Genomic DNA, 21,526 nt, shown 5'->3' with positions numbered 1-21,526 from the left:
CTGGACACGACAGCGGAAGCGGTGGATGCTCTGTTGCTACGGTGGCCGGATGGCCTATTGTACGCCTTCCCTCCAATACCACTGTTAGCCAGAACCTTGAGGAAGGCACGACGCGAGAGGGCCAAGCTGGTTCTGATAGCACCATTTTGGCCCCGTCGACCGTGGTTCTCGGACCTCCTTGCCATGTCAGTGACGGACCCTTGGACGCTCCCAGTCAGGCCAGACCTCTTATCCCAGGGCCCAATATGGCATCAGGACCCCAATTGGCTCAACCTAACAGCATGGCTTTTGAACGGGGACATTTGAGGTCTGCTGGCCTGTCTGACGCTGTTATTGACATTATATTGGCCTCGAGACGACCATCTACCACTCGTATATATCAACATACTTGGGTGGCATTCTCCAGGTGGTGTCAGTCCCAGAACCTCAATCCTTCCTAGGCCACAATACAACAGGTGCTGCAATTCCTTCATAGGGGCCTCATGATGGGTCTTAGACCCAACACCTTACGTCGACATGCGTCCACTCTGTCGTCCATTCTCTCAGTGTCCTCCGCTGGTGCTACTATTGCCTCACATCCATTCATCAAACATTTTCTGAGGGGAACCGCTGTACGCTCACCGGCTGTATTCCACCGCTTTCCCTCATGGAGTTTGTCGAAGGTTCTGCAGGCTTTACAACGTCCTCCGTTCTAACCCCTTAGGACTGTGCCTTTACGTCTGTTGTCATTCAAGGTCCTGTTCCTGATCGCGATCACCTCTGCGAGACGAGTTTCAGAACTGGGTGCATTGTCTTCTGCCCGCCATCTCTGTGTTTTTCACAGGGACTCTGTTGTGCTGAAGACTGATCCTTCCTTCCATCCCAAGGTCAATTCAGTTTTCCATTGCAACCAGGACATTGTTCTTCCTTCCTTTTGTCCGAATCCTACCCATCCTCTAGAGAAGGCTTGGCATTCATTGGATGTTCGGAGGGCTCTCAAGACCTACCTGTCTCAGACCCAGGATATACGATGAACTGAGTCTTTGCTTGTATCTTTTCATCCACGTTACATGGGGCATAAAGTAGCTAATTCCACCTTATCCCGCTGGTTGCGCGCATGTATTACCTTAGCTTATGAGTCCCTTAAGCTTCCTGTTCCATCTAAAATAACGGCTCATTCCACTAGATCAGCGGCCACTACGGCTGCTTTTGCTACCAACGCTCCTGTTGCTGATATTTGCAGAGCTGCTGTTTGGTCTACCCCACATTCGTTTATAAGGCAGTACAAAATAGATCATTATGCCTCTGCCGATGCCTCTTTTGGCAGGCGAGTTTTGCAACAGGTTCTTAATGATGATTAGGATGTGGGTCGTCCCTCCCTGTTATGGGCTGCTTTGGTACATCCCACTTGATGGCAGTCCTCCTGTGGAAAATGGACCATTGGTGTCACCTGAAGGGTGATTTTCATAGGATGACTGCCATCACGACCCTCCCAGTTGGAGGATACCTAGATATTTTTCTGGGGTTTTTATATATTCCTGTTACGCTATTGTATTTAGATTTACTAGTGAAGTCAAGACTGCTATTACTGTTATATCACTATGTTAGAGTCATATTATTATGAATATTGCTATTGTGTTATGTTCTTGCTGGTAGGCCCGTTGGCCTTTTTCCCTGCATTTTTAGATATCTCTCTTTGGACTCACTGTGAGAGTGGGAGGGGCCTGATTCCCCTAGTCTTGACTTCAAAACATTCTTGCCTTTGGATGATAGGTGGAGCTATGTTACCCGCTTGATGGCAGTCCTCCTATGAAAATCACCCTTCAGGTGAGACCAGTGGTCCAATTCTGACTACATGGTCTATACTTCATGAATTTAATTTTAATAAGTGCATACCCACACACAAAATCTGTGACATATAGAACTTAACCTAAACATTGGGAATTCAAAATGTTGTGATCTATGGCTCTGTTCAAGAGATATGCTCACTTACATGGAGTTGGTGGGAATACGTGGAAAGAGTAGATATTCTTGAGCAGGGCAAATTTAATATCTTTGCTTTTGTTTTGGGACTTGTGGGATAGGAAATAAAGATAGAAGTTGGTGAAAAGCTGCAGCTGGACAGCAACCCTCTGGAATGGAGTGTAGCTGATGTTGTGCGGTTCCTCAAATCTACAGACTGTGCCTCATTAGCTAGAATATTTCTGGATCAGGTATTCTGTTTCACTGTTGACAGTTGTTAATTCAGCACATGAAACCAGTAATGGCTCTCGCAATAACTTTCTAGCATTGTAAATATTTTGGCTTTATTGATCCTCACATTTATACGTCTAGGGGATATTTTCTAATTTGATTTGTTAGCTTTTAATCACACTACATATTTAGCACTATTTAATGCATCTTGAGGTTATTGCTCATTAATTCTGAATCCTATTCTGTGTCTCACAACAGGAAATAGATGGACAGGCACTTCTCCTGCTCACCCTTCCGACTGTTCAGGAGTGCATGGACTTGAAACTTGGCCCAGCCATTAAACTTTGTCATCACATTGAAAGGGTCAAATTGGCCTTTTACCAGCAGTTTGCTGACTAAAGGGAGAGGGCAATAAGATGGAAAATGAGTTTTCAAAGCACAACTGCAGCATCCTGCTCTTCCTTTGGTAGGGAGAGGCAAGGAAGATCATATGGAAACTGCTTATAAACTGGCATTTGCAGTCTTGCACTTTGAGGGGAGGAAAGAAAATTGGAGCAAAACATTAACGCAATCCCAGCTCTTTTCACAGCTGTCTGTTGGCTTAAGAATGTTAGTGATTGCTCGTTCTGTATACCAGGACTTTTTTTTTAATGAATAAAGGTGGTTGAAATCTCTCCGAGGGGAATTTTTTTTGCTGTAGTTCTGGTCTGAAACGGACAAACCAACAGTATGTGAGAGGAAATGCAGATTGATGGAAATCTCCTTGCCATTTGCAGGACTACCCCATTTTCTTTGTCTTAAAAATATATTTTTAAAAATGTAAGCTAGCTGATTGCCAAGATAAGTGGTGTGGCCAAAAGCATGAAAACTAAAGTGCAGCCAGATTTTTTGTGTGTGGCATTTATTTTGGAGCTTGCCCTCTACCTCTACAACCTGAAAAAGCTACGAGGGAAATAAATTCTTCAAGGAAAGTCATATATGGCTATGCAACAGGTCCTTTTCTGCCATCAAAATAGGAATGCCAACTTTTTTTCACTTGACAGAGCCCTGTGCCTCCAACAGTTACTTGACAGTCACAAATTCAAAAAGGTAGAGCTCATTTATAATGGAGAGGGAGTAGTGGTGAAGATTGTGCCTGATGGAATTTCTGTCTGTCATGCTGCTGGTAAAGGCACAGAGGGGAAAAGTTGTGGGAATTGTAGAACAGAAGTTTGAATGTTAATGTATGGATCTGCTTTACAGATAAGCTGCAACCTAAACTTTCAATTTTTTTACTGAAAGCTGCACAGAAATATTGACACTTTAATATTATTTCTCTTTTTGAAACGATTTAGTAGAATATTGCATGTTACTTTTTATAGGGGAAAATACATGAGATTGGGATTGAGTTTTCTTATGTTATCATTTGTTTTGGGAAACTGAGCTTGCATCTGTAGAGGAAGAACAGAAATGTTGAGCTCCTACCAATTCTCAAAAGTTTAAAGAAATTCTCCAGATAATTGTAGTGTTTTTGTAAATGCATGGGTGGAATGTTGTCTTCCCTTTTCTAAGTATGTAAGAACTGATTTGTGGTTTCCTTTTTGTGGCACAGTTCATGCGGCATATACTGACTGTGTATACACATTAAGAGATGGGGTTCCATAGTTCTCCACATGACTTTGTGGATTAATGTAGAGAGAATTCAACTGGTCAACTGGCTGATGCTTATCTATACAGCAGTTTCCCACAACTGCAGCAACTAATTGTAGGTGCACATTACTGAATAATTACCGTTTTTGATTTCTGCAAAGTGGGTCCAGATTCACTGGGATCCAATCACGCACCAGGTGGACTTCCGCATCCATTATATGTGTATGTTAAATTTGAAGTATATCTGGTCACTGTGGATATTTGATCTTCACAGGTTGAAAGTTGTTGTCTTCCTGCAAATTTATATTCCAGGATATACATGAGTGCTGTTTAGGAAGAGGGTGTATTGTGTCTTGAAAGACATTCATAAATCTCCCTAGGTTTATGAGACCCTAGAGTATGGATGCAGAGAATGATAGAGCTTTCATACTTCAGGTTTCAACCAAAGTAGGTTTAGTACATTAAACGCTACATAAATGACCATATGGACCAAGTTTGCAATTACATTTGTATATTGAAATGAGTACTATTGAACTGGTTCCTTTATTTATGAGAAATGTACTTGTATGTGTGGGTGTGAATGCCTGTCTCTGGCAGTGGGCTAGGAGGGGGTGGGGATCCAGTTTTTTTCATTAGCTTCAGTGTATCTTTTGCTCTATTAAAAAGGTTACTGTTGGGTACCTTCTGAAAAATATCAAAAAGGAAATTGTAAGAACAGCATATATACAAACTTCTATGTCTTAAGATTTTCAGGGTTTTTAAAGTAAAACTTTCATATTCCATGCATTGCTGTAAATAAGTCAACTATGTTTCTGAAGCCAGTACAGTAGGTGCTGGCTATCTGGGATATATTTATAGGCTAATATTTCTGTCCTACCTTAGCAATTTGATCCCAATGGGATCCATTTAGGGGCTTTCAAAAAGAGAGATGCTTTCCATTGTTTGTTACTTTGAGTCATTTCTATGCAACACAGGGATTTTTGTACAGTTAATTTCTTGGGGCAATTCAAGCATGTCTTGAGGGCTGAACTCGAGGCCATCTACAAAGCAGCTCTGGAATATTCTCTAACTTCAGTGAAATGTAACTTCATCTACAAACACTTCATTTATTTGCATTTACTGCACAAATGGGCTCAACAGGAAGGTTATCTGACTTAATACTGATAAGACATTCGAAAGGCTCTTGTGTTACTGTAATAGAGTGGGAGCAAATCTGCAAAATTAGATAACAGTGTATATTTTTACTATGCCAATGACATTCTTGCAAGGAATAAAGTATATGCACCCAAAGTAGGGAGTAGGGAAAAGAAAATACAATGTTTAGGTCTCTGGTGGTTAGTTGCTATACAGTGACTACTGTACATTGAAAATAAATTCTTAGAAACTGTTAAACACATAGGTAATAAAGTAGGTTTTCCCTTTGATTGGCTTTTTTTGGGGAAACCACAGTCTACAAAGCTAGAGGAGAGAAAATTTAATATATAATATTTGACTACACTGAAAGGTCTTGAGTTGCATTCTTTTAACTGGCACAGCTATCAAATAAAATGTGAGATAGTTCTGGTCTAATTTTACTTAGAATAGCTACCACTTCTATAATGCTAGAAACTTGGGGAAAGAAAGTGGGAAGCCAGTGCCATGTAGTGCTCATTCCAGACTCTGTAAGAAATAGGTTTTAGGGGAGAGAATTTGACAGTGCTTTATAATGTATGTACCCAATCTGCATTTTCAATCCTCTTAAGATAATGGAAGCTTTATTAGTCCTTATCCCATAAATCAGGGGTGACTAGCCTTTTTTGGCCCAAGGACTGCATTTAACCATGGCCAACTCTCCAGGGCTGTATGCTAGTGGTGGGTGTGACCATCCCACACTATCACACACATTTGCATGCAAGCATATAAGACATACTTATAAACCTCTACACTCATTCCACTTGAATCCCCCCCCTTTTTTTTTTTGCTGCTGCTGGGGAAAAAAACATTTGTGACACTGGTCAGACTTCCCACACCCAGAGGCTAGCCACTCCTCCCATAATGCTTTGCAGTATAATAGAATAAGTGATATACTAAATCTAGAGCAGTGTGTAAATTAGGGCACAATTCCAGGGGCCATAGGATTTTGCGTATTTCTCCCTCTGCAGGCTGAGAAGGAAGTCAACATTCAGAAACCCTCTCCCAGCTGCCATAGAAAGGACTGCCACCATTCACCTCTGTGTCGGGTGTAAATGGTGCATTCCAAGGGTGGATCAAGGAAGGATCTGCATCCAAGGCCCTCCTGTTCTCTCAATACATCCTGGGGATAGGTGGGAAAGTATAGCAGCTCTAGAGCATTCTCTCCTAGTGAGAGCAGCACAGCTTAGAATTTGGCATTTCTAGCACTACAGACCCTCCCCCACCCTCATTAGATGGCTTGTCCCTTAGTGAATTGAGCACACACTTTTCATGTGATGTGCACAGACTTATGTATTACTAGCTAAAGGCTAACTGGTGCAAAAGAGGATGGATTGTAGGAAGATTTTGCAAATATACCAGATTATGAAGTTTAAAGCCAGGATAGTCAGTGCACATCTTTGCTTCAGCTTTTTTCTTTCTGTACACATTGAATTTGCACAAAACGTGTTGCAAAAAAAAATGGGGGGGGGAAACAATGTTTTAGATAAAACTTCCATAGCAGACTTTCCACTTTACCTAAGATTTTGCTTACTCTGAAAGTAATATCCAGAATACCCAAGATTTACTAAGCACAAAAGGATTGACCTTGCCTGAAAGCCTTATGACTGCAAGCTTGACTGTGTGCTAAGAACTCATGCTGCTATTAACTTTTCCTAAATCATTCATATATGAACTTTGTTTTCAAATGTAGCCTTTTGGTTAAAAGGTTAGAACAGATTGAGCATGTAATTTTAAAAGCTGCTTATACAATCTAATTGTATTCCCTATGAACTGGATCCAGAGATCCCACAGGAGAGAATAGGTGGAAGGGGACTTCCCCCCGCCTCGTCTCCCTGGGAGCCCCTTGAAAAGGTTCTGAGCTAGAGACTCTGCTGAGGCCAGGTGTTGAGATAGAAAGGGGAGATAGTAGAAAGTGAGATGGAAGCATCTCTTTCAGCAGAAAGTCCAGTTACAGTAGGTACCTCTGCCTGACTTTTGTATGTTCTCCCCCCCCCCCCAGTTTGCCATGCCACACACACAACATCCTGTTCAACAGGCTGCTATTCAAAAGTCTCCTGCCTACTGCCTTCCATGGCTAGTTCTCTGGATCCACCTCTGAGTGTTCAGTAACCTAGCCCAGTGCAGGCTGAATTTGTAGCAAATGAGATCTATAGTGAACATCACTAATGCGATTTTTTTATATATTGTCTTTGAAAAGCATGAAAATTGGAGAAATGCTGGAAATATAGCAATTTTTACATATTGGTTACTTGCTTGTCAGAAATTGGATCTAATCCTTACAATGCTGCTAGTCCAGATTAAAATTGCTTAAAATAACACAATCAAAGAGCAGCAGTAAACAACTGAAGCTTGACTCATGGAATGAAGCAAGTTTCTTCTTCAACAATTAAATGCAAAGTTCCACCTGGCTTGTCTTAACCTTCAGGACTGTGGAAACTGGAATGACAAGATCTTTGGAACATCAAGTAACTTGGTTGAAGTGACTTAAATAGATGGTTGTTTTGTGAAGAATTTACTCCTTTAATTGCAACTCCTACAAAGCCTTAAGTACTTACTATATATCATAGAGGCTTATTTGTCAGCATCTGTTGTTACCCTGCCCCATTCTCACCCAGCATTTTACACACATTTTCCCATCATCCTCTGGACCAGTTCTGTTAGTGTTTTTAGACAATCAGAAATCTCTTGAAAGAGCCTCCTGGGGCAGATACTGCCAGCATATATGTAGATCTGTTCGTTGTAATAACTCATTTGACATGCACTTTCCCTGCTTTGTTTTTTTTAAAAAAGGAATTTAAAGATGTGTATTGTGTTGTCCCTCCTGCTTGCTGTATTTTTTCTTTGATTTAATTAATATATATGCGTGAATTGAGGAAAAAAATTAAAAATAGAGAAATATGCACATAAAAATATGCCTACTAAAGTTCCTCCTTTGCTGGATAGTTGTATCAGTTAAAGGGTTAAAATATTTTAAATGGATTATTTTGCTTGGGGTTTTTTGTAAGCGTACATAATTTTGTGGTACTTCATGACTGTTTTGAGTGATTGGAAGTAAATTAAAAATACTTAAATTGGCACCAGTTTCCTTTTATGTTAATGTTGATTATTGTTGAGTGCTCAGAATTCCATGTTACATATGTCATTGAGGAAAGATTGGATTGTATTACTAATACATAACAAGCACTTGAGGCTCCATACTCACAAAGGTGAATTTCGAAGTACTTTACAATTATAATTCAAGAAGCTTTATCTTACATTCCAAGTGCTGGCCTATTTGCCTGTGGCCCTCTTAGGCAGATAGCTCTTGCAATCAGTTTGCCTAGAAAAAAGGTGACATTTTTTATTTTTACTTCAAATACGTTATGTTTCTCATTTCCAATTGTTGGTCCTAAGAAAACTTTCCTTGGGCTATATAAATAACTTTTTGCAATTGCAAATAATAATGTAAGAACCCTGCTATATAGACCAAAAGTCTTTCTAGTCCAGAATTCTGTTCTCACAATGGCCAATCAAATGCCGCTGGGAAGCCCACAAGCACATGAGTCCAACAGCAACTCTCCTGTTCCCCAGCAGCTGGTATTCAGAGGCGATATACTAGTAGCGGTTAAGATTTCATTGTTCATCAGAACAAACACATATATATTTTTTTCAACTGAACATAGTAAGTGGTGGTTGAGAGTTTGGATTTTTGAGTTCCCTCCCCATGGAAATGCTCCCTCCCCCACAAAAAATAGCTTCCCAGATCTACTTCTGGCTTCAGACTTTAAGACTGCTGTTTGTGCAAGTGTTTCAAAGCCCATTTTATGTTGATTTTTCGCTGTCATGGCTCTGCAGAAGTGCTGATTAAGGTAGCACCAGAACCAAACTTAGGTAGTATTGCTGGCATGTAATGAAATCAGCTTGTATTGTTGCTTGTAGAACTAAGGATGCAATTTTAAGCACATTTATCTGGGCATAAGCCCGTTGAGTGTAGTAGGTGGGACTTATTTCTGAACAAACATGCATAAGATTGTGCTGCATACAATTTTTTGTCTGACGAAAGGTGACAGCTTTTTGCTCATATTAGAAGTAACTTAGTAAATGCTTTTATTGAATTAATGTTTAAACATGTAAAAATAATTAGCAGCAATTAATATCTCCCAGTAGTATCGCATGCAGAGATCTGCTAGTGTAAAGTGATGAATAACTCAAGATGACACTTGCTATCTTAATGAGGGCTGTGCAGTTGGTTCAGATAAATCCTGCACCAAAGTGAACTGCTTTGGAGGGAGAAGGGGCTTGCTTGAACAGGTGTCCTCTGAAGCAGACTGCAGTGAAGAGATCCTGTTCTTCCTGAAGATTTGTGATTGAACTGGAGACACAGGGCACCTGGGGAAATCTATATATTCACCCCCAGCCACTCTGTAAAAGGCAGGAGTCTAGTTCTGGGACTGACAGCTATCAATTTAAGACAAAAAAGTTTTTCATTAAGCTTACCAGAGACACCACTTCAATCTAAGCCATTTCCATAAATACACCCCCCCAATCACTGGGTGTGGTGGTGGTAAGCAAATCCTTTCATCCCCAACTTTGAAGGCTCCCCTTACACAAAATTACACCTATCTGTCTAAAGCCTGGCAGGCTTCCCCTACTCGAACTGCTACTTTGTATATTTAATCCAATTCAATAAAAAATTAACTTTGTTCACTTCCCCATTTAAGTCAATGGGGAAACATGAAACCACAGATTTTCCCGAAAGAAGGTCTGCTTTGGACCCAGGGCAAAGGGCGGGCCCTCCAAATCTATCGTGAGCTGTATTAATTCATTTGCCAAAGTGGGAATCAAAACAATTTTTGTCTTTGATGGATACCTCTACTTTTAATAATGTTGAATTTAATGTTAAAATGTGGCTGGGTATTTGCTTCATCTCCAGAGGAACCTTGCAACTTGAATATACATGGAGCCAACTTCAGAGTCTGGCATTTGAAGTGTTTGTGTGTCATGGTCTTTTCATAGGTGCTCTCCAACAAGAGTTATTTTAACTAAAACATTTAACATTTTAACTAAAACAGAAAAACAAAATTAAAGTGCCCTTTGCTCAACAGTGTTAGTACTTGATCCACGAAGGGGAATCCACTTCTCAGTGCTAAATTGCTTACATAGTAAAGCCTTATAAGGAAGGAGAGTGATAGAACCTTGAGTGTTAAGTGTATACAACTGACATGTAGTGTAAAATTCTGCCACCTACAATGCAATCCTATGCATGTCTACTCAGATGTAAGCATGGTTTGTGTTCAGTGGGACTTGCCTGGGAGTAAGTGAATTTAGGATTGCAGCCTGAAGAAGCAGAAACTAAAGTAATTATAATAAAAGTAGCCCAGTATAAACTCACAGCTAAGCATTGTACAAGAGTTAACCAAGAACTATAGCATGATTACTTGAAACTGCATTTCTTAGGTAATATTGGAAGTCTGGATATCTCAATGTTAACTATTTCAAATGCTTTGAAGTTTGTGTGTTCCATACGCAATGTCATACCTTAATGGCTGCAACAATTAGATCACCTTGTATGTCTGAATGCAATCCAATGCAAGTCTACTCAGAAGTAAGCTCCATTGGGTTCAATGGGACTTACTCCCAGGTAAGTACTGGATTGCAGCCTAAGTTTTAACACTTATTTCAGCAGCAATCATAATTTTCAGTCGTTCGGCTGCTAGTCATCACATGATCAGACATTGAATTTGCCATTAACAAGCTTCAAAAGATTTAAAAATATACTGGAATGTATTATTTTCATTGCAAATCCCATCCTCTTAATGCTTCACATAAAGCACACTAACGTTTTTGATTTATAAACATTTGCAAGCTAAAACCTTTTCCTTTTGATACAATACATATGCTTGCTTTTTTAAATCATATACCACATAAGGGGCCATTGCTCAGGTGTAGCAGCACATGCTTTGCATGCCACTCTCTGCCATATATCACATAGGGAACAACCTGTCTGAGAGCCACTGCCAGGCACAGTTGAGAGTACTGGAGTTGCTGGTCTGACTTAGGCTGCAATCCAAAACACACTTACCTGGGCATAAGTCCTACTGAACTCAATGGAACTTACTTTTGAGTTGACATGGATTGCAGCCTCACTCAATGACATATTCAGATGTTCATATCTGCTGTCTAACTCAATATTGAAATTAACTGGAAACTTTGTATAGCTTAATATCTATTTGAAAAGCTTCAGTGATAAATGGCAGAGAGCAATAGGATAACAATGCATCATTTGTCCATGGCTATTGGTGCTGTATACGCTAAAGCATTCTTTAGATAAAATGTAGAAGTGATTTTGTGTCATATTCTCCATCCTGAAAGCATATGCTACTGAAGGTAATGATTGTGTATTGGAACTATTTCCACTACTCACTTAAAGCATCTTTCCTTGTTATTTCCTTCGCTGAGTAGAAAAATAATCACAGCTCAGACACAACAAAGCAAAGACTCAGGTTGATATGCAATAGCCTGGCATATATTTATCTAGTATACAACAAGATAAATATTTGCTCATGTATTGATATGTCTTCATTGTACGTATCAATACAGTGGATATTTCATCAACAGATACAGTACACATGAATGTGATACTAATATCCCAGTTCACAGTTATAAATCATTGTGAGAAAACAGTTCTTTGCAGACACAAGACACAAACTAGTTTTGTGACATATCCTCTAAAGATGATACAACCCATTTTAAGTATACTAGATGCATGTAGATGGGGTTTTTTGTTTCTTTATTACATAAAATTCTACATAAAAACACTTCATGTTATAATAGACTGGACTACACAAGTCACCAAGAAGTAGAGTGTCTTACTACAGTCAACCATGTCTACTCAGAAGTAAGCTTTATTGAATTCAGTTGGGTTTACTCTGAGGTAAGTAAGAATGCAGTCTACATGCAAGGAAAGAAAAATACAGTTTTGTAGCAAGCAGAGAATTATAACAGTAAAAGTCTTAGGCTAGGATGCAAATTTCCACTGCTAGGAGATGCCCATACTAGACTTGAGTATAATATATTAACAGGCACACATGTTTATCAATGCTATTTGTACAATAGGGCTCAATGAGGCTTTGAGCCTTAACACCAGCTAAGACATGAGAGGATGCAACTCTTGAGCTCAAGTCCCTATGCTCAGCCTTAATAAGTCTAAACTGAGTTCTTTATTAGCCGTCTCCAAACATCCTAAAAGCTGCCACTTCAGAGCTTTGGCAAGATATTCATTTCTCACATAAATAGCATGTACTGCACTCATGCATGTGTAAAAAGGTATCTCAGGTTTGGTACAATGCCAGATTTCCCTGTATCTAATCCCCTCCCCCATCCACTCTTTCGCTTGGAAGGATAGCGGGTACTAGTTTCAGAAATAACAGCTGAGGAGGCCTTTAAGTCTCAGAAGCAGAAAATGGTAGATACAGTTGGGCCCCACTCATACGGCAGGTTATGTTCCGGACCCCCCCTGTAAAGCAGAACTCATTGAATAGAATGGTGCCGTAAAAAGCGGAACAAGCGCCTATGAGTGGGGCTTTAGTCTAATTGCGTCTAATTGAGACTGTTATATTAGCGAATCGCTGTAAAACGAAGTGCCGTAAGCGGGGCCCTACTGTAAGTCGTAGCAGAACATGACTTGCTCACTTCCTATGCCATAGGAATGTCATTGGGAAATAAATATGACACCAGAGTTCAGAAGATACCGTGTTCCAGATTATGTTGGAGATGGCTAACAAATAACCCTTACCACTTCCTACTTCCAGTTACATGTGGTACCCGTGGCTGTACAAGAGCAAATGCGTTAACTTAAAACTTCGCTTTAGTCACACCCGAGGATTACAAGATAGCTTTATGCAGGCGCAGCAGCTACTCCATACCGATTAAGCTGGCAGAAGAAACGGCCGTTTTCCTCGACTTCTTATCATGAGCTACGGGGTGGGGTGGGGGTGGGGGTGGGGGTGGGGCGTCCTCCAGTGAGGAACGGGGTCGGAGTCTTAGTCGTGCGGCACAGGTGAGAAGCCCTCTGTTTCGCAGCGCGTACTCTTCACTTCATCACTCTTCATACTGTCCATCACCCCACCTCCTCTTCGTACTCTTCATCACCCCACAAACTCGACGACGAAAGCGAAGCTTCTTGGAAGGCAGCCCCGTTAGACTCGGTGCTGAAACTGAACCCAAACAACTCGCTCGGTCGGACAGTTAATTAGCTTGGAACCGACCTTTTGCATCTCGGCAGGGGGGAACAGAAGGGGTTATATACGCTTCTACCCTCTTAATCGACCAAAACATTCAGCAAGGCGACGAACAACCTTTCAAGATAAACAGTTTTCAAGAGAAATCTGCCTTGTTCTTTTCTTTCACCTGAGGGGCTGCACGGCAAATGCTCTAGCGCTAAGCCCCGCCCCCAAACAGGGCTGTTTCTTGACTCCTCCCCTGAGGCTTCGAGCGAAGCCAGTCCGTGGCGCCTTGCGTCACACGTTAGTAGTGACGCGCCACGTCGCGCGTGGGGTTCCGCCTCCTCCCCAGGAAGCGCTGCGGAGCGTGCGAGCGAGCCAGCCAGGAGCCCTCCCTGCGGCGCACCTGCCCGGCTGCGCGTTCAGTCCGCCATGGGGGGCTCCCTAGCCCCCAACAGCTCCCTCTTTGTCACGCCCAGGCCGGGCTCTCTGCCAAGCAGCAGTGGCGGCGCTTCCACTTCGCCCGGGGGTGGGGCAGACTATCGTGGCTGCGAGAACGGGGCCCTGATGGACAGCTTCGGCATCTTCCTGCAGGGGCTCCTCGGGGTCGTGGCCTTCAGCCTCCTCATGCGTGAGTCATTGGCCCAGCACCCTTCTCTCCCCTTCTCCCCCTTTCCTTCCCCTACGAGGGCCGCTTTGCCACAGAGAGTCCTCCCGCTCGCCTCCTCAGCCCCTCGTAACCCCCGCTCCATCCCTCTTTCCTGGGGCATCCTCTTCTCTCCCTCCCTGGCTGGGACTCGCAATGTCCCCTTTTCTTCTTTCCTTTTCCTGCAACTTCATGCAAGTTTTCATTTTCGCAGTAAGACAGAACATGACTCAGTCCCTGCCTAGATCCCGCTCTCCTTTCTCTGTCCATGTCCGAGTGGGAATTTCTCATGCTTTCCCAACTCTCTCCCCCACCCCCATCGCTCTTAATCACACACCCCAAGATGCTAGGCCGGGCATCGGAAAAGATCGGTGTCGCCTCCGTGGCTTTGTTCTATCTCCAGCTGCATCCTCAAATTCATAGCTGAGTCCCCCTTTCTCTCCTCCACTCCTCCTTATTTTGGTAAAATCCTCATACATGTTCTCAGTACTGATTCCACTCCATGTTAGAGCATGATGTAGTGTGAAGAGTGTCTTTCAGCATGGGCATTTTTCTTGTACAGTGGCACTACCAAAGGGTGGCAGGTGTCCAGGTAGATGGGTTTGGGTTTCTTTAAATCCATTTCAATATGTTGCTAGAATCTCTCTGCTCAAAGGTCCTAGTAACTTTCCCCTTGCCAGCTGTATGACTCCTTCTAAGAAATTTGCTTAGTCCCAATTTCATTGACTACCAACATGGAGTTTGGGCTTGCCATGAATTTATTGCTGCCCTGTGAAGGAGTCCCTGTTTTACCTGGCATGCTTTCTAATCTTGCCCTGATAAAATGCGCCAAGAACTCTCCCATGCCCACCATAATAATGCTATTGTTGTCATCCTTTCAATTTGTCACATTTATAGAAACACACTGTTCTAACTTTATTATCTAACTGCTTTTGTCATCTTCTGGAGCAAACTACTTATGATATCACATTTTACTTGGATCTGCATGTGCACTTTGTTAGCTGTAATGGGGACAGGTGGACCTTATGTGGGCAATGGTATTTCATGTGACTTCATTTTCAGCTTACTGGTTATCAAGCATGAGTTTCAGGAGCATGTCCATTCTGAACTGTAACTGCTTACAACCTATGGAAAGTATTTTACGAAATAAAAGCTGTGTGTGTGTTCTAGCTGTTATTCTACAAGAATAAATATAGCAAGTTGTTTTATAATAATAATAATAAAATTTTATTTTTAGGCCGCCTATCTGGCTGAATAAACAGCCACTCTAGGCGGCGTACATAATTAAAATTTAAAATACACATATAAATACAATCATGAGTTGGCTTTTTCAGAAGTATGGTTGCAGTAGCTGTCTGCCTTCTCACTATCATGCTTTCAGCTGCTGTGTGCAGGAACCATGTAGATTTGTTTTGAGAATCCAAACTCTGTGAATCTAGCAGACTGGCTCATGTTTGCAAACTAGAGAATGTTTTTTTTAATGGCTTATGCACTATGACCTGTGGTTAGTACTCTAGAGAAGTGTTGCATCCTCCAACATTAGCCAGCATTTTTTCTCTTTTCTCTCTTTATTTAGTCTGGTGAAGAGAACTTGAAAGCTAGTTTGTCATATTTTGATTAGCTTAATAAGGGTCTTGCCCTACTATCATTTTGGAACCCTTCCATATTTCATTCTCAATATATGTACTCTTAATTTCACAGATAGTAATCTTTGCCATTCACATACTACCCTTATTTTCATTCTGATCTGTCTTGCAAAATACCTTTACATTGTATTATTTAAAGACCCATGTGTTGAATGCTGACCATTTGAAGAAGCATTATTTAGACTGATGATCTATCTAGCCCAGTAGGAGTCAATCTTTTCAATCTGGCATTCATCTTTAGCCCAAACATGCATCTTAGGACTTCTTGGTGTATTTTTTTAACTATATAGTTATATATAGATGCTACTTTTACAATCCATCATGTCAGACTAAAACCCAGTTGTGGGTCACAACCCAACAGTTAAAAAACCAATGATATCTAGCACATTATTGTCTTCTCTAACCTCTTAAAGACTTCAACCCTTTCCCAGCTCTGCTGTGTACAGTCCTTAGGGACTACCTGATCCTTTATATCTCTGCCCATTCGCTGAGATCGTCAGGAGAGTCACTGTTAGTGGTCCTCCATGGCTCAGATGCACAGTTCGTATCCAGCAGACGCTGTGTGTTCAGTATTGTGTGCTCGATTCTGTGGAACTCCATCCTGGCTGAGATTAGAGAGGCCCCCCTCCCTGTTGAACCTCAGGCACCTTTCTTTTTCAGTAGGCATTTTAAAGAAGTTTTCTGTTTTTATGATTAATTTTAATGGACTTTATCCATCTTTTCTTAAAAAAACACAATTTTTATGTACACGATTGGGGTAATTAAGCAATATGTAAAAACCTTAAATAAAATATATAGATAAATTTTAACTGGAGGTGCTGTCGTGAGCTGTATGACAAGTTCATGAATATATGAGAGTGAGAGATGGATTGTTCCTACCAGTCATGCCACTGAGTGCCCCAGGACACAGACAGTATCAGTATGAACCGACTGTACAAATTATCATTCTGTCTCAGGATTCCCTCATGTGAAGAGGCTTCCACGTGTTAATCTGTATATACATATGGACACGTCCCTTTCATGCCTCCCCAGAACTTGTAAGTTTATTAATTATAATTGTTTTAAAAATGCTGATTTTATCTACACTTTTATAAATTTGTGTCATCTTGTTTTTAACGTTTGCGGGGTGGGTGGGTTTGTAATTCCCTTAGAGGTTTTCTGCCGTAAATAGTATATAACAACATTTAAATGAATAAAATGCTAAGCATAGTGCAGAGCTGGCAGGCTTGATCCTGCTCCCCTCCCATGGTATTGACATGGCGCCCCACTGCCAGCCACACTGGAGACCTTCTGAATGCAGTGTAATGTACTGTTTCATTGAGGTATGGTATCTCCCTCTCCTTGTCCCTTAACTTTGTATCATGTATCATTGGCATCTTTAAGCTCAGTTCTGGCCTGGTGATGTGGACACATAATAGATAACAGTGAACCTTAATTACTGTTTAATAAAAACATTTCATTGGGTAAGGATATTTAAATACATATAGTGTAGGTTCTCACTCAATTTGTTTTGTTGTTACTATCAGTTGTCATCTATTTACATTAGTTTCCTATGTAAAGGAAGTTGAAGTTTAGTACAAATATGGCCAGAGCATATATATTTTGAATGGTGCTTTTGGCAACATAAGGAGGGGCACAAGAGAAATGAGATTGCTGTTTTTATATACATATGCAGTTGTTTTTGTTGTGTTGTTATATGCCTTCAAGTTGATTATGACTTATGGTGACCCTATGAATCAGCAACCTCCAATAGCATCTGTTATAAACCACCCTGTTCAGATCTTGTAAGTTCAGGTCTGTGGCTTCCTTTATGGAATCAATCCATCTCTTGTTTGGTCTTCCTCTTTTTCTACTCCATTCTATTTTTCCCAGTGTTACTGTCTTTTCTAGTAGATCATGTCTTCTCATGATGTGGCCAAAATATGATAATCTCAGTTTCATCATTTTAGCTTCTAGTGATAGTTCTGGTTTAATTTGTTCTAACAACCAATTATTTGTCTTTTTCACAGTGCATGGTATGAGCAAAGCTCTCCTCTAACACCACATTTCAAATGAGTTGATTTTTCTCTTGTCCACTTTTTTCACTGTCCAACTTTCACATCCATACATAGAGATTGGGAATACCATGGTCTGAATGGTCCTGACTTTAGTGTTCAGTGATACATCTTTACATTTGTGGACCTTTTCTAGTTCTGTCACAGCTGCCCTCCCCAGTCCTAGCCTTCTTCTGATTTCTTGACTATTGTCTCTGTTTTGGTTAATGACTGTGCCGGGGTATTGATAATCCTTGACAAGTTCAATGTCCTCATTGTGAACTTCAAAGTTACATAAATCTTCTGTTGTCATTACTTTAGTCTTTTTGATGTTCAGCTGTAGTCCTGCTTTTGTGCTTTCCTCTTTAACTTTCATCAGCATTCGTTTCACATCATTACTGGTTTCTGCTAAGAGCATGGTAACGTTTGCACATCTTCAGTTATTGATATTTCTCCCTCCAGTTTTCACACCTCCTTCACCTTGGTCCAATCCTGCTTTCTGTATGTTATGTTCTGTGTATAGATTAAACAAATAGGGTGATAAAATACACCCCTGTCTCACACCCTTTCCGATGGGGAACCAGTCGGTTTTTCCATATTCTGTCCTTATAGTAGCCTCTTGTCAAGAGTATAGGTTGTGCATCAGGACAATCAGATGCTGTGGCACCCCCATTTCTTTTAAAGCATTCCATAGTTTTTCATGATCTACACAGTCAAAGGTTTTGCTGTAATCTGTAAAGCATAGGGTGATTTTCTTCTGAAATTCCTTGGTCTGTTCTATTATCCAACGTATGTTTGCAGTATGATCTCTGGTACTCTTCCCTTTCTAAGTCCTGCTTGGACATCTGGCATTTCTCGCTCCATATATGGTAAGAGCCTTTGTTGTAGAATCTTGAGCATTACTTTACTTGCATGGGATCTTAAGGCAATAGTTTGATATTACTGCATTCCCTGGGATCCCCTTTCTTTGGATTTGGGATGTATATTGAACGCTTCCAGTCTGTGCTCCATTGTTTTCTTTTTCATATTTCTTGACAAATTCTTGTCAAAATTTGGACAGATTCAGTCTCGGTTGCTTGTAGCAACACTATTAGTATGCCATTTGTTCCCGGTGATTTGTTTTTTGCAAGTATTTTATGAGCAGCTTTCATCTCACATTCTAAAATTTCTGGTTCTTCATCATATGCTTCCTTCATGAGTGAATGTTATCTTTGCATTTCTTTTATGGAGTTCTTCAGTGTATTGCTTCCATCTTCCTTTTATTTCATCTAGGTCAGTCAGTGTGTTCCCCTGTTGATTATTCAGCACCCCTACTCTTGGTATAAATTTCCCTTTCATTTCTCTAAGATTTTGGAATAGGGCTCTTGTTATACCCTTTTTATTGTCCTCTTCTATTTCTATACAATAACTATTATAATAGTTCTCTTTGTCCCTATGTACTAGTCGCTGTATAGTTGCATGTAGGTTCTAACCGTGTTTCTATCTCCTTTTGCTTTTGCTTTCCTTCTCTCTTTAACCATTTTAAGAGTTTCTTCAGTCATCCATTGAGGTTTTTGTCTCTTTTTCACTAGAGGTATTGTCTTTTTGCGTTCTTCCCTGATAATGTCTCTGACTTCACTCCATAGTTCTTCTGGTTCTCTGTCAACTAAGCTTAAAGCCTCAAATCTGTTCCTTGTTTGATCTTTATATTCTTGTGGGATGTTTTTTAAATTGTATTTTGGCATTATGATTGCTTTGTTGTTGTTCTTTAGCTTTACTCTGATTTTCAATATTACCAGTTCATGATCTGTACTGCAGTCTGCTCCTGGTCTTGTTTTCGCAGAAGGTATGGAGCTTCTCCATCTTCTGCTTCCAGTTATATAATCAATTATATAATTGTCAATGCTTGACAATTTCTAACTTACCCTGGTTCATGCTTCTCACAAGCCATGTTCCTATTGTGCGCGTTGTACAACTCCGGACTCTCCTTTAGCATCTGTGCACATCAGCCTCTGGGCTTCCTTTTGGCTTTGACCCAGATCTGTAATTAGTCACAGCGCTACTCGTACTTGTCCTTTGTTCTTCCCCAGTAGCTCAGTGAATGCCTTCTGACCTGGAGGTCTCATCTTCCAGCACTATCTTGTGTTGCATTTTGGATACTCTGTTTATAGGGTTTTCGTGGTAAGAGGTATTCAGAGGTGGTTTACCATTGCCTTCCTCTGAATTTGGATGCATCTTAGTCTGGTGTGTCAGGTTTGACCTTTCCACCTTGGGTGCCCCTGCTAGATCTTTATATTCTTCTGGAATGTTATTTAAATTGTATTTTGGCATTATGATTGCTTTGTTGTTGTTCTTTAGCTTTACTCTGATTTTCAATATTACCAGTTCATGATCTGTACCGCAGTCTGCTCCTGGTCTTGTTTTCGCAGAAAGTATGGAACTTCTTTCTCCTGCTTCTAATTGTATAATCAATTTGATTCCTATATCGACTATTTGGGGATGTCCACATGTACAGTCATCTTTTTGGTTGCTCAGAAAAAGTGTTTGCAAGAAACAAATTATTGGCTTCATAGAATTCAATAAGTCTTTCTCCTGCTTCATTTCTGTCTCTTTAGCCCCATTTCCCCACAATTCCTAGTTCTTCTCTGTTCCCTACTTTTGCATTCCAGTCCTCCATAATTATCAGCACCTCTTGTTTTGGTGTGTGACATATACAATATGTTTTCATATTTCATGTACAGATGGAGACCCTGCAACAAAATGTTGCAGTGCATCTTTGGCAAAGGGTTGTATCTAATGTTGCGTGAGTGGAATTCCATTCGCAAAACGGGATCTCTTTCCTCTTCTCCCCGTGCAGCCCCACCAGATCTGTTCCACAGGCTCCCCAACCCTCCAGAGCTGATTTTGAGGGCACATGGGAGGGGGCTGCAGAGGATAGGAGGAGAAGAAGTTCTTTTGCACGCATAGAAGTCTGTTGCATCAGTGGAGCTGCAGCATTAGATACAGCCCATAAACTAATCCCGGGTCTATCTTTAGTTGGCTTGTGTATTTTTTTCAGTTTGTAAATGTGCAGCTAGTTTTCCCTCAAACAAACCAGTCAATGAAGCATGAGGCTTCTGTATGTGTTTGGGTGCTTGACTTGGCCTGGGAGGTATCAGCAAGCAATTCAATAGACTGACCTTTGCTGCAACCTGAGAGATTTGAGGGAGTTTCACTGGGAATCCAAACTAGTCTCAGCCTCACCTCTGACCTGCAGTATTAGCCGTGAACAACTCAGCTCCAACCTATATTGGGGATAGGACAGTGAACTACAAGAGGTTTTTTTAATCTTTTGCGCTAAAGAACTAGAGCAGAAACTCTTCTCTTTGCTATTTTTTTAAAGGGGGATGGATAGACACACTGGTGTCCAGTCCTAACTATATCAAAGGCTTAAGATTTCTCCATTGACTTTTATGGGCAGCTCTCACTTCTGTATCTGGGAACATTTAAAAACAACTACTCTTTGGATTTCCCTCCTCTTAAATATTAAACAGCCATCATCTCTGTTGTCTTTTCAGTGCCTGCTGAAGGCCTTTTTCTTTCAACAAAGCTTTTAAGCGGAGACCTTATCCCAGTCCACATCTGTTTTGGAATTGTTGTTAAGATGCTTTTAAAGATTTTTTTTTTAAATATGTTTTATAGATGTTTTTGGTGTTTTGCCATTTGTTTGCCATCCTGGACTACTTCTGGGAGAAGTGGTTAGATGTTGTTGTTAACAACTTTTCAGTGCGAACCAGGAAATGACCTATCAAGACAACAAGATGATTCTCTTGGTACTCTTTATCTCTTTCCCACCGCTCCATGTCATTTTCCCTTCCCACCCTGTCAGATTTTCCCCTCATTATTTCAACATTCTGTGCTGTTAAATTATGATGGGGCTGTTTCGGCAATTCTTCACCTTAGGGGTTTTTTTTGTTCTTTTTCTGTACTTGTACGTATCTCAGGGTCTGCCAGTGCCTCCCACTTGCATATGTGTGGCATAGTTTTGGCTACATAAGTGCAAGTATG

The 21,526-nt window shown here is 40.8% G+C and overlaps 2 protein-coding genes across 9 annotated transcripts in view; both read left to right on the top strand.

The window, feature by feature from the left end:
* Positions 1-8,051, top strand: part of SFMBT1 (Scm like with four mbt domains 1) — a 116,659-nt gene extending 108,608 nt beyond the window's left edge. For all 5 annotated transcript variants that reach the window (XM_061618018.1, XM_061618019.1, XM_061618015.1 and 2 more), the window contains exons 20-21: positions 2,064-2,192; positions 2,431-8,051. In XM_061618018.1, the coding sequence (XP_061474002.1) occupies positions 2,064-2,192; positions 2,431-2,571 (270 nt within the window). In that variant the 3' untranslated portion in view covers positions 2,572-8,051. The remainder of the gene's footprint in view (positions 1-2,063; positions 2,193-2,430) is intronic.
* Positions 8,052-12,995: 4,944 nt separating this feature from the next.
* Positions 12,996-21,526, top strand: part of STIMATE (STIM activating enhancer) — a 59,989-nt gene continuing 51,458 nt past the window's right edge. Inside the window, exons 1-2 of one of the 4 annotated variants that reach the window (XM_061618021.1) lie at positions 12,996-13,806; positions 16,424-16,504. In XM_061618021.1, the coding sequence (XP_061474005.1) occupies positions 13,608-13,806; positions 16,424-16,504 (280 nt within the window). In that variant the 5' untranslated portion in view covers positions 12,996-13,607. The remainder of the gene's footprint in view (positions 13,807-16,423; positions 16,505-21,526) is intronic. The other 3 variants (XM_061618024.1, XM_061618023.1, XM_061618026.1) reach the window with 3 other exon arrangements.

The sequence above is a fragment of the Rhineura floridana genome, chromosome 3 (assembly GCF_030035675.1).
Source record: "Rhineura floridana isolate rRhiFlo1 chromosome 3, rRhiFlo1.hap2, whole genome shotgun sequence".
NCBI classification, from domain to species: Eukaryota; Metazoa; Chordata; class Lepidosauria; order Squamata; family Rhineuridae; genus Rhineura; species Rhineura floridana.
The sequence above is the reverse complement of the archived record's forward strand: the minus strand, read 5'-3'. Positions and strand labels throughout refer to the sequence as shown.